Below are 12731 nucleotides of genomic sequence, written 5' to 3'. Positions count from 1 at the left end.
GGACTTGAGCCCTTTGAGACGAACTGACTTGATATCCTCCCCAAACCCAAATGTAAATTATGATGTATATAAAAACAGTTATTTAATTTATGAAATTATTTGACATTTGTTGTGTGAAACCGTGCCATTGGCGCTTTATTGAATAAAGTTGTTTTTTTTATCATTTTTAACTCAACTTTTAAATATGAAATGGTTTAAAATTTGGTGAAGAGCACATTATGACTTGTTTAGGACGGGAAACTCAAAGTTTAGGACTCATTGGGACTTGTAAAACAATGACTTGGTCCCACCTCTGGTTCCTACTCTCTCATGTTAATGCAAGCTATTGTGGCGGATAACACAAGTGTACTGTAAAGTGCAGACAGTATAAACCAGACATTAAACAGGGTTTTGACAAATAATTAATTAAATTGATACAGCAGTGTGAGGAAAAAACAAAATTTATTTTGATTTAAATAAAACGGTACATTGTTTTGATTTGATTATGTTTTTGTTGAGGTCTCTCTTTCTGCCTGTGCCACAGGTGTGCAGTGCAGTGCAGAACCAGGACTTCACACTCATTGAGGATTACTGCGTGGGTATGTATCTGCAAATCTGTATTTTATATTTTTTTTATGCTGTATTCTATAAATGAAGAAAATCTACCATATTTTACCTAAAGCAACAAATGACCAATAGTGTCAAACATCCTAGACTCGTCTAGATTTACTTTACAATTTCATGACCCCAAACTCTCTTTTTTAAACACTATGCATTTACCATCAACACGTTTTATTCCTAGTTTTTAAAAATAGATGTATACACAATTTATATGCCCACAACACTCCTGAACTAATCACCAAGCTAGAATGTTCCATTGTATTCAGATGACTGCTTTGAGGTAGTAAAACTATATGATAAAACTATTATGGTGAAAATGTGTGTTCAGGTCTGAAGGCCTTGTTGTACCTGAAGAGCCTGGAGCTGAAAGACTGGGATGGTCAGTCTCCTCCGACAGAGAGACATCAGAAGGGAAAACCAGTTCCCAGACTGGAAGAACTGGTTGGAAAGGTACCACTACGTACTACCAATACTACTACTACTACTACTACTGTTGCCTTTAGCACCGCTAGTAAAGAATATCATGGAAAAGTTCATTCTCTTCCGTAATTTAATAAAATAAAGTGAAACTTTCATATATTCTAGATTCATTACACATTATGTGAAAAACTTCAAGCCTTTTTGTTTTTTCGTTCTTGATGTTAACAGCTTACATTTAATGGAAATCAAAACTCTTGTATCTCAAAATGTATTTGAATTTTGGAATAAAGGATTTACAATACAGAAATGTCGACCCGAGAAGAGCTCTAATAAGTTAATTAACTCAGAACTCTTATCTCTTAGTCTGGTTCTGATGCTCACAAGGAACTTTTCCAGGTTATTCAAATATTTTTAGATGCACTTGTATGTAGAAGTAAATCAAACTGGATTGGCTGCTTAGCCTTGAAGATGCCTGTTTGGAAGAGACACCTCATCCATGAGGCAGAGGAAGTTTTCTGAAAACACCTTCATTTGACTGAATACTTCTCTATTTACTGTACTTGTTTATCCAAGTAGATAGAGAAGTAGTTTTGCATTTATACCAGCAGTACAAACAGATAATACAATAAATCAGACTACATCACATAACACAGAGAGTGGGAGGTATATAACTTTGCTACAGTACCACATAATGAAATATATTATTTAGTTAAGTAGACCTGCAAGGGGAATCGAGATTTAAACCAGGGCAAGGACCCCACAATTGTTAATCTGTATAATTTAATTGCAAATAATGGCAGCTCCTAACTTAATGCTGGAGACGGAGAGGGGGTGAATTGGCACCTGAGGCAGTACCTCTGTCTGAGGTTAAAGACTTGGGGTCTCATTTATAAACGGTGCGTACGTACAAAACAGGGCTGGACACGTGCGTACGCCATTTCCCAAGCAAAGGTTGTGATCTATAAAAAACAAACTTGACGGGAGAATGTGCGTAAGTGTGAGTGAGTAAACTCTGAACCATGCGTACGCACATAAAGAGGAGAAATTAGAAACGGCGTCTCACATGGCAGAAGGATGAAACGGTTTGAAATGAACAGACCTACTGTTGTGTAAAATAAATCGAAATATTACCTCTGAGTGTTACAGGCTTAAAGCCTTTCTGATTTTCCCTGAAGTGCACAAAAAACTCCCCACAATTTAAGATAATTTGCAGCGCACACAAAAAGATCCAGATTCAGCATAATAAACACAAACGGAGATATCTGGCTCTGCAAAATTTTAATCTGAAATCATATTAATTAATAGGCTACTTGCATGCAGTGCAATTTACATAATTAAATAAGGTGAACAGGAGTAAAAATTACTTTTAAATGGATGCCGTTTTCAATGCATCAGTCGAGCAAATACGAGAGCATAGTTTCAAGTTGATTATGATTTATAAAGGGAACTTGCTTACAACTGTGCGTCCGCACGGTTTTATAAGTCTGAATATTTGGCTTTTGGCAGCATGGACACTTTTAGTGAGGTTTCTATGCACAGAACTGTTTGTCCCTTTCATAATTATTGTCACTAACATTAAAAAAAACACTGGCACAACTGTTTAGTTTAGTAGTTTAAGGTTAGCTTTTTGCGTTTGTGTGTAGAGCCTCCCCAGCTTTGGTCCGTACCTCCAGCAGAAGACAGAAGCCATTGCAGAGTACAAGAAACAGCTCAGAGACGCTCAGAAAACTGATGTGATGGAAGCCAACGTCAGCCGGGTCAGCGTGCCCAAAAAACCTGTTCCTGCTGTCAAGGTATGGCGCACACACACACAAAAACTCACTACTCTTTGGATTTGAAATAAGTTTTTAACCAAGAAAACATGTATATATGTGTGTGTGTGTGGTGATGGGTGTGTTTGTAGGATGTGATAGCGAGAGCACTGCGCTACATTGGAGCATACCAGGAACTTGACAACATGGAGCAGGTACATATTTTCCCCTCAAATGTAGTAGCCATTTTATGTTCTAAGAATAATATGTGTTAATTAGCATAGCACGATATTAACAAAATGTGATATTGATATTAAAACACAAGTTGTTTCTGAAACGTTTCCCCTTTGACCTCCGTTGTTTTGTTGTCTGCATGAGCCAAACATCTTCTTACTTTTCTGTCCTTTCTTTTCTTTCACTCACACTTTTCTTTTCTTTTCTTTTCTCTCTCAATTTTGCTCAGTTGCTCAATTTGCTTCATTGGCATGAATGTCAAAAGAACAATATTGCCAAAGCTTCAAGGATAATACAAAAGAACAATTCAATTCATACAGTTCATTAAATCAATATATTATGTAATGTAAATACGTTTGTGTGTGTGTGTGTGTTTCAATAAAAAAATTAAAAAATTAAAAACAAACAGTAAACATGTGTGTGTTTCAATAAAAAAAATTAAATACAAACCTTAAACGTGTGTGTGTCTGTGTTTCAATAAAAAATGTAAAATTAAAAACAAACAGTAAACGTGTGTGTGTTTAAATAAAAAAATTTTTAATTAAAAACAAACTGTAAATGTGTCTGTGTGTGTGCGCCATAGATCAGTAGTATATAGAAGTAATTTTATGTTTAGGTTCAATAAAGAAACAACAATATATTAATTTAAAAAAAAATCTGTGTCAAAGAAAAGACAAAAAAAAAATCGATTATCAAATTTGAAACAAGCAAAGAAACAAATAAACCCATTAAATATTTAGGGTTCATTCCAAGGAACAATTATTAAAATAACAAATAACGAAAATAATAATAATTTGAAATTTTTACCATACATTTATTTAATTTATTCATCAGTGCGTTTCCACTGGTTGTCCTCAGTTTGTGGCGTGAGGAGATACATTCTGTACGCACACGTGTCACGTGGTACGCTCCAGGCAACTGGCCAATGAAACATAATCGCATAGGGGTTTCAAGCGGGCTTTAAATCGAACACAACCAAGCCGCACAGCCAACAGACGCATCTCTCCACAAAATAACGGAATATTGCACACTTACTGCGACATGATAATGTGCAACATTGTGTTATTGAGTCACTAAAAACGCACTTTTATCGGAAGACATATCCTGATTGAGCCGCCTGTGCGGTTTTTATTTTAGTCATATAAAGCTGCTATTTATTGATATACTGTACATCAGTTAACTTACTCGTGATTTCCATTTTCTATTTGTAAAGATGAACCATGTTCATCTTTTGTAAAGCACTTTGTACTTTGGTTTGATAAACTACATAATAACATACTACTACATAACATATGCTACATAAATAAAAATTATTATTTATGTTATATATATTGTGCAACCCTCATTTAACACAAAAAAAATTAAATTTAACACACACTTTTACTGTTTTATTTATTTATTTTTATTTTTAGTATTTATTTTTGCTTTATTTATATACATATATTTTTTTAACACACAAACACACACTTTTACTGTTTTATTTACTTTATTTAATGAAATGTATAAAATGAGTTGTACTTTTGTAATTTATTTGTAGCTTTGGCAAGATTGTTGTTTTACATTCATGCCAATAAAGCTGAATTGAATTGAACTAGTACACTAAACTGCCAGACTCTATGTTGAGACAAAAAGTAGATAGAATGAATATAAACTAATCATAATCACGACCCTCCCGTGTTTTTTTTAGGTCCAGGCTCTGATAGATGAAGAGATGTGCATCAACTGTGGTAAATGTTACATGACCTGCAATGACTCTGGATACCAGGTATGTCTGTCTATGTTACATGAAGATAACTGTCTCTTCCCTTTTGTATCGGACCCAGTCCTGTAACCTGATTTGCTTACTGTCCCTTTTAGGCTATAGAGTTCGACCCAGACACCCACATTCCCATCGTGACAGACAGCTGTACGGGCTGCACGCTGTGCCTCAGCGTCTGCCCTATCATAGACTGCATCAAGATGGTTGCCAGGAAAACGCCATATGAACCCAAGAGGGGCGTGCCCATTAGTCCCGTCTGCTAAAGAATAACCAAAACGTTTCCACCTGTTTAATAATTGAGATCAGATTTTAGAAAGTTCTGTTTTAACTGTAGTAAACATTTTATCCCATTAATGCCACTCATTCGGATGATGTAAAGAGTTCAAAAGCGATAGAAACAGAACATCCAACGTGTTATCTGGGAGTTTGTTTAAATGTGGTATTGATTTTAATAAATATTAGCCCCAAATATCACCAACCAACCTTTTTAAGGTCAAAGTTCACAGGGACTGCAGATGAGAATAAGCTTTTAGCTATGTCTGGTACAATTCATATATTGTGCATTCTCCCTGTCAAATAAACAATAATAATAATGATAATATAAACTAACAGTATTAAAATAAATGTGTCAATAATTTAACTTTAATTCTGATTCCAATCATGTCGGCAAGTCTGCTTTGTTGTTATCTCTCTTTAAACACTATGTTTAATGTGATGAGAGACAATTTTGATTTAAACATGCATGTTTTCTGCATGTTAAATGTATAAATGTAAAAGGAAATCAATCTTTGATATGATCTTTGATTTAAATAAAGGCTTTCTGATCCCAGCAAACCATCTGTTCACTGGACTACAAACTAAGGATCAGACACAAGTAGGACATGTCCTACACACACACTACAATTGCTATATGTCAGAGGTCACACGCCTCTGGAGCACCTAGGGGTTAAGTGTCTCTCGTACTAAAGGCATGCGTCTTATCCACTGCACCATCGCCACCAGACAGTTGTGGAAGAAGTATTCAGATCCTTTACTTAATTTAAAATGTGCAAAACCCCAGTGTGAAAATACTCTTTTCTGCATTCAAAACTTAATTGCATAAGTATTATCGCAAATGTACTATAGTAAAGTTAACATTAAAAGTACAATAAATCATTGAGCAGAATGTATGTCAAATTATATTTCTTCCTGTATGGGGTACCTAGGAAGGTCCTGGGCAGGCTGCAATATGCCAGGGTTCTCCGTGGCAGCACATCACCCCAATCCTCACTCAGCTTCACTGGCTCCCGGTCAAATTCCTCATCACCTACAAAATCCTCCTCCTCACTGATAAATCTCTCCAAGGATTACAGCCCCCAGTACCTACTGGACCTTCTCCACCCCTGCACCCCCTCACAGAACCTGTGGTCCACGACAAGGGCCTGCTCTCTGTCCCCCACGCCAGACTCCGGATTTTGGGGAAAGAGCCTTTAGCGTCGCAGCCCCCACCCTCTGGAACTCCATCCCTACAGAGATCCAAAATGCTCCCCCTCTTCAAATATCTACTCAAAACCACCCTCTTTACCAAGGCATTCAATCTAGAATGTTCTGTCTGTAGTTATGAGTAAAACGTCCTTGGTTCCCCTGAAAGGCATTATAAAAATACAAGTTATTATTATTATTATTATTTAGTATTTAGGGCTGTCCCCGACTACGGATTTACATAGTCAAATCTGAATTGTCAAGTCCTGCCTATAGTGGAATCGTGTGTGTGTTTTTGTGCACGCCGATTGCAAGACGAAGCGAAACTGAGGTTTATTGTTGACCATTTTTTCTCTCTCTCTCTCTCTCTCTCTCTCTCTCTCGCCTGCCATTCACCGGTCTTGTGCAGAGTTTCGCTTGCATGCCGTGCTGCTGACAACTGCATGCACGTCGCAGTTCCTCATGGGTCTATGTCAAGTGGCCAGCTATTTAAAAACGATATAATATATTCTTTGTGTAGTTCATCAACGGTGATAAATTATCCTAAAGTCCGGCGAGGTGGGGACAACTCTGCACAACACCAGTGAAGCTGGGGCTCCGTCTCTTCAGCAAGTGTTCTTCTTCTACCGCTACACACGCGCACTGACGACCCAGGGTTAGGATTACAGTTTTGGATTTATTCACACACTTTGAAAACATTTATTGAAACTGGTAGTTCTATGTAAAATGGCATGATCCTTGTTTTGCTGGAAGCTTCGAGATTGACAGTTGAATCAGGCTCCGCCCATCGAATCTTCGACTGTTCAGGGGTCAGCCCTAATAGTTTTATTCCCAGTGATCGGAATCATTCAGATTTTTTCTTTACTGGCCTCAATGGAGGACATTTGTTTTCACAGACTGTACTAAGTGCAAAATTCAGCACACACATTGTTATTAAGAGAGATCATGGTGAAAGAACAGGTAACATGTCCACTTTTTGAAAGCATGTAAAAATTGCTTGCAACAACAAATGTTATATAACAAATTTTGCACAATAAGAAAACATGCAATGTAAATATAGAAAAGACAAATCTGCATTGTCTAAAAAAAAGTAACTTAAGCTAAAAAAAATAAAACAATATTTACTGATTACATTACATTCCTTTATATTTTCATATTCTGAATTTCCACCCGCCACCTGAATTTTGCGCTTTCCATTATATAAATAAAGACATTTCCATCATGAATTGGTGCAGAAAATGTCTCCAGAATACAGGAAATTAAGTGTTTAATGCTCAAAATCTTCAGGGGGAGGACCCCCAGAACCCCAAGTGTTATAATTAATCACTGAATATTTTGTCTAAATAGTATTAAAATATCTTCTTGTCTTGTTCTCGTAACCACAATATTGTGCATCGTCACGTCTCGTGGGCTAAATGTTATGTCACACCACTAATCTGGGCCCTTAAATGTCCCCAACACTTTTCAACACAAAGTGACGCCCTTGATGGGTTCAGTGATACTACGGTACAGGAGAAGCAGTAGGTGTGGTTTTTACTGAGAGAGTCCCAAGTTTACGTAAGACAAGGAGTCTTTGTTGGCAATACCTGACCAAAAATAATTATTAATTACAGTCCAATATAAAATAGTTGAAAATGAGCTCAGCCTCAACAAGGTTTAGTAGTAAAATCCTGCTTTTATAGGAATGCACAGGGAATAACCTCATGATATACACTCACCTAAAGGATTATTAGGAACACCATACTAATACTGTGTTTGACCCCCTTTCGCCTTCAGAACTGCCTTAATTCTACGCGGCATTGATTCAACAAGGTGCTGAAAGCATTCTTTAGAAATGTTGGCCCATATTGATGGATAGCATCTTGCAGTTGATGGAGATTTGTGGGATGCACATCCAGGGCACGAAGCTCCCGTTCCACCACATCCCAAAGATGCTCTATTGGGTTGAGATCTGGTGACTGTGGGGGCCATTTTAGTACAGTGAACTCATTGTCATGTTCAAGAAACCAATTTGAAATGATTGGAGCTTTGTGACATGGTGCATTATCCTGCTGGAAGTAGCCATCAGAGGGTGGGTACATGGTGGCCATAAAGGGATGGACATGGTCAGAAACAATGCTCAGGTAGGCCGTGGCATTTAAACCATGCCCAATTGGCACTAAGGGGCCTAAAGTGTGTCAAGAAAACATCCCCCACACCATTACACCACCACCAGCAGCCTGCACAGTGGTAACAAGGCATGATGGATCCATGTTCTCATTCTGTTTACGCCAAATTCTGACTCTACCATCTGAATGTCTCAACAGAAATCGAGACTCATCAGACCAGGCAACATTTTTCCAGTCTTCAACTGTCCAATTTTGATGAGCTCTTGCAAATTGTAGCCTCTTTTTCCTATTTGTAGTGGAGATGAGTAGTACCCGGTGGGGTCTTCTGCTGTTGTAGCCCATCCGCCTCAAGGTTGTGCGTGTTGTGGCTTCACAAATGCTTTGCCGCATACCTCGGTTGTAACGAGTGGTTATTTCAGTCAAAGTTGCTCTTCTATCAGCTTGAATCAGTCGGCCCATTCTCCTCTGACCTCTAGCATCAACGAGGCATTTTCGCCCACAGGACTGCCGCATACTGGATGTTTTTCCCTTTTCACACCATTCTTTGTAAACCCTAGAAATGGTTGTGCGTGAAAATCCCAGTAACTGAGCAGATTGTGAAATACTCAGACCGGCCCGTCTGGCACCAACAACCATGCCGCGCTCAAAATTGCTTAAATCACCTTTCTTTCCCATTCTGACATTCAGTTTGGAGTTCAGGAGATTGTCTTGACCAGGACCACACCCCTAAATGCATTGAAGCAACTGCCATGTGATTGGTTGATTAGATAATTGCATTAATGAGAAATTGAACAGGTGTTCCTAATAATCCTTTAGGTGAGTGTATCCTAGAAGCACATACACATAGGCAGGGGACATTTTTCTGCTTTGAGTACTTTTACTTTTAATACATTAAGTGTATTTTCTGGATTATACTTACAAACTTTTGCAATGCAGTACTTTTAATAGTACTTTTACAGTGTTATATTAGTACTAGGATCTGTCCACTATTAATAACTCTCTGAGCTACCTTCCTAAGCAGAAGGTGGCGGTAACGCATCTAACATTACTATTGATCGCGAGTAGCTACTGAAAGACGCGAAGAAGAAGAACGCCCATTTTGCTCTCAGGCATCGAAGTGTGCTGAAACATCAACAGACAGAAGAGGACAAAGAGCTGCAATGGACGGGTAAAATACTTTATATTACAGCTAACGCTTCTGGCTGCACTTTGCACAGCTGTGCGTGTGACATGGACAGAACGAGCCGGTCCCCGTGATCAATTTAAGATATGCTAACTGTGTTAGCTGCTCAGCGGCTAACCTTGATACGTTAATGTTGCGAAGAACAGAACGTTAGCTTGCTAGCAACGAAACCCAACCCAGAAATGTGTTAGTTTAATGTTACCTTGTTTGTAGCGGAAAACAAATATATGGCAGAACATGACTTAATATCGTATTTGACGTACAATCTAAGTCTTCAAACATCGGCTGTAATCTAACGTGAATCGGCAAAAGGTAGCCGACTAATCCAGTTCAGCATGTAAATTAGCTCCTTCTCTGGTGCTATAAATGAATGTTAACTGCTAAAATTAGTGTAACGTTATCCACCGGTATGTGCGTTGAATGTTTGTAGGATGAATGATGGTGGTAATAATTATTATTATTATTATTATTAAGTGTTAACAAGCTATTTGTTCCTGTTATTAATGTGGCATGGACACGGTGCGCACACCTGTCAGTTCGTGGTCCTTTGTCTGAGCATTAGCTGTCCCATTATGGCAGCAGGTGACTTAAATATCAGTACATTTAAATTATATCTACTGTACGTCGCCACACAGAGAGATAACAGCGTGTAACGTTACAAAATAATAAATAATGTAAGTTAGTGAAAATCGGCTAAATGTATTTATGTGTTAGAAAATTTAAAAGCAGTTCATGATCTTAGTTATAGGGCTGGGCAATGAAACAATGATGATTATCGCAATATAATTTTCCTCAATAACAATATAACAAATGTTCAATAAATATTTTAATTCATTTGAATCGAGCAAGAATCGTGGCTTAATTTTTCTATTAAGATGTTTATTTTGTTGAGGAAACGGGGGCCTGAATAAAAAGACCACTTAATTTCACGTTTGCTTATTTGTTGAAAAAAAAGATTTGTATCATTTGTTTTTAATGTTCTACCTCAGATTTGTTAAGTGATCAAGTGTTTGTCATGTTCTGATGATAGAGAGTAGTTTTTAAAAAAAACACCATGAACCATCTGGTTTTACTTTCACTTAGGAGCGAAAATCAGCCTTTAACACTAGAAAGAAATAATGACTTGATATTTATTGTGATAATTATTGAAATCAAATAATATGATTTATTTATTTTTTTATTTGGATAACATTGTTGGCCATATCGCCCAGCCCTACTTAATTCTACTTAATATTTATGTGGTATTATTTAGGCCGTCAGTTTGATTTTGGATTTCAGGTTAAAGTCAACAGCGCCAGTGTCCCTTAATTTCCTTTTGAATGGAATAACTGCAATTCTTCTATTATTATTATTATTATTATTATTAATAATTAGCCTCTCTCTTTGGTCCCCCCTTTTTCACCGTTGGCAGTGATGTTGCGGTTGGTGTGAAGGTAAGCAATCTTACTTGTTATTATTTTTACCTAAACACTTTTATTTACTATGTCTACATGACACTGTCCTCTAATGGGCTGCATCATTGCAGCTGTGTTCATGAGCGAGAACGAGAGGATGTGCTGCGCGAATGCGCTACGGCGCTTTGCAATCAAATACAATTTGAAATAGGCTCCGCCACAAATAAATGAACATATGGGAAACACAGCAGTGTTGGCTGTGAAGTTACAAGATATCATATAAAAAAGATTTGTTAAACTTATTAGGAGGGTAATAAATGACAGAAGGTGTATTTTTAATTTTAGCTAAAAGTAAAACTGACAAAGTAGTTTGTAATTTTCTCCTTCATTTGCTGCTAAATGTTACCGTGAGAAATAACAGGATGTCAGGTGATTTTATAGCACTGCTGTTGGGTAAAGCAGACAGATCTGATTGTTGTATGTTTGGTAATATTACCCTTTGCTTATAATAGTAGTATTTTTAGAATTTGTCAGAAGTCAGGATGTAAATAAAGTTATATTTGTTTATTTATTTTGTCTGTTTTTCCAGAGAGGCTCAGATGAGCTCAACATGTACGGTAGCAGCCCAAACTCTATGACCGGTACGTTCAATTTTATTATTGGATTGACAAACCCCCTCCCCCCAAAGCTGTAATCAATAATGCTTTTCCTACATGGGGAACTAAAAACTGATTGTGTTATCTGAACCTTAGTGGATATCAGAAGTGGCAGTATAGGGGGGAGGGGGGGGGCTGAATAACCAGGTTCCTTGATTAAACCTAGCATTAGACTCATAAGTGGGAATATGAATGTACTAGTGGGCCTGGATACCTGTGTTGTGACACAGATGATTAAAGTGATTTGGCTATGAAAAGATCAAAGCCTGTAGAGATGCCAGTGTAAGTCTGGCTGAGAAAACAGAAATATATATTGTTGGAAGAATTTGAGCATTTATTGTTGAAAAAAGACGTTTTTTACACGTTTCAAATAAATCTGTTTTTAGTATTATGTGTAAATAATGTGTTCAGGCTCTTTTTTAAGACTTAAGGGCAGTGAATGCATTTTATATTCTGTATATGTAAGGAACCAAATTGCATCGAGAGGGCTGCAAGTAATAGTTATTTTCTGGTTTAATTGATTAATCATTTGGTTAAAATGTGATTAAAATTGCTTGTTTTGTATCAAGTACCCAAATTAAAATAACCACAGAAATGAAAACATTTTGAGAAGCTGGAAGTAGCGAATGTTTGCCTTCTTTTTGAAAAAAATGACTTAAACTATAAATTAAGTATTAAAATAGTTAGGATAGGAATAGGAAAAATAAAATAATCCACTAAAATGCCATTTACACAGCAGACATTTTTCTGGTCACAGTAGGAGAAGCACGTGTTACTAATGCTAATGTCTTATAAATTCTTTATTATAAAATTATAATAAATTTTGAGTTACTGGAGTTTTGATTTCTCTAAGCGGTAAGCTGTAATCAGGATTAGAACAAAATAAGGCTTGAAATGTTTCACTTTATGTGTAATGTGTCTAGAATATATGAAAGTAAATTTTTTTTTAAATAAAATAATGGAAATGAAAATTACTTTTTCCACGATATTTAAATTTTGAGGTGCATCTGTCACACTGACGATGGTTCTGATCTGTTGATGTCCCAGTAAGCCGAGACACAATAGCAGTACTCTGAAACTGAAGCAGCTAAACTGAGCTTAGTTGACATTCATTTGAGTATTTATGCTTGTTCTGTAGCCTTAATTTATAGTTATTTATTTGTGT

The 12731-nt window shown here is 36.9% G+C and overlaps 1 protein-coding gene and 1 pseudogene across 2 annotated transcripts in view; both read left to right on the top strand.

The window, feature by feature from the left end:
• The window catches only part of dpydb (dihydropyrimidine dehydrogenase b), a 31395-nt gene extending 25797 nt beyond the window's left edge, over nucleotides 1–5598 (top strand). For both annotated transcript variants that reach the window (XM_038718886.1, XM_038718885.1), the window contains 6 exons: nucleotides 524–578; nucleotides 929–1050; nucleotides 2664–2813; nucleotides 2924–2986; nucleotides 4693–4770; nucleotides 4863–5598. In XM_038718886.1, the coding sequence (XP_038574814.1) occupies nucleotides 524–578; nucleotides 929–1050; nucleotides 2664–2813; nucleotides 2924–2986; nucleotides 4693–4770; nucleotides 4863–5027 (633 nt within the window). In that variant the 3' untranslated portion in view covers nucleotides 5028–5598. The remainder of the gene's footprint in view (nucleotides 1–523; nucleotides 579–928; nucleotides 1051–2663; nucleotides 2814–2923; nucleotides 2987–4692; nucleotides 4771–4862) is intronic.
• A 3681-nt stretch (nucleotides 5599–9279) lies between these two features.
• LOC119902591 overlaps nucleotides 9280–12731 on the top strand; it is a 29571-nt pseudogene continuing 26119 nt past the window's right edge.

This window comes from Micropterus salmoides, unplaced genomic scaffold (assembly GCF_014851395.1).
Source record: "Micropterus salmoides isolate LMB-PRFRI ecotype aquatic unplaced genomic scaffold, ASM1485139v1 Ms_hic_scaffold_14, whole genome shotgun sequence".
In the NCBI taxonomy this organism is placed as follows: domain Eukaryota; kingdom Metazoa; phylum Chordata; class Actinopteri; order Centrarchiformes; family Centrarchidae; genus Micropterus; species Micropterus salmoides.
This window is presented reverse-complemented; position numbering and strand designations above follow the sequence as displayed.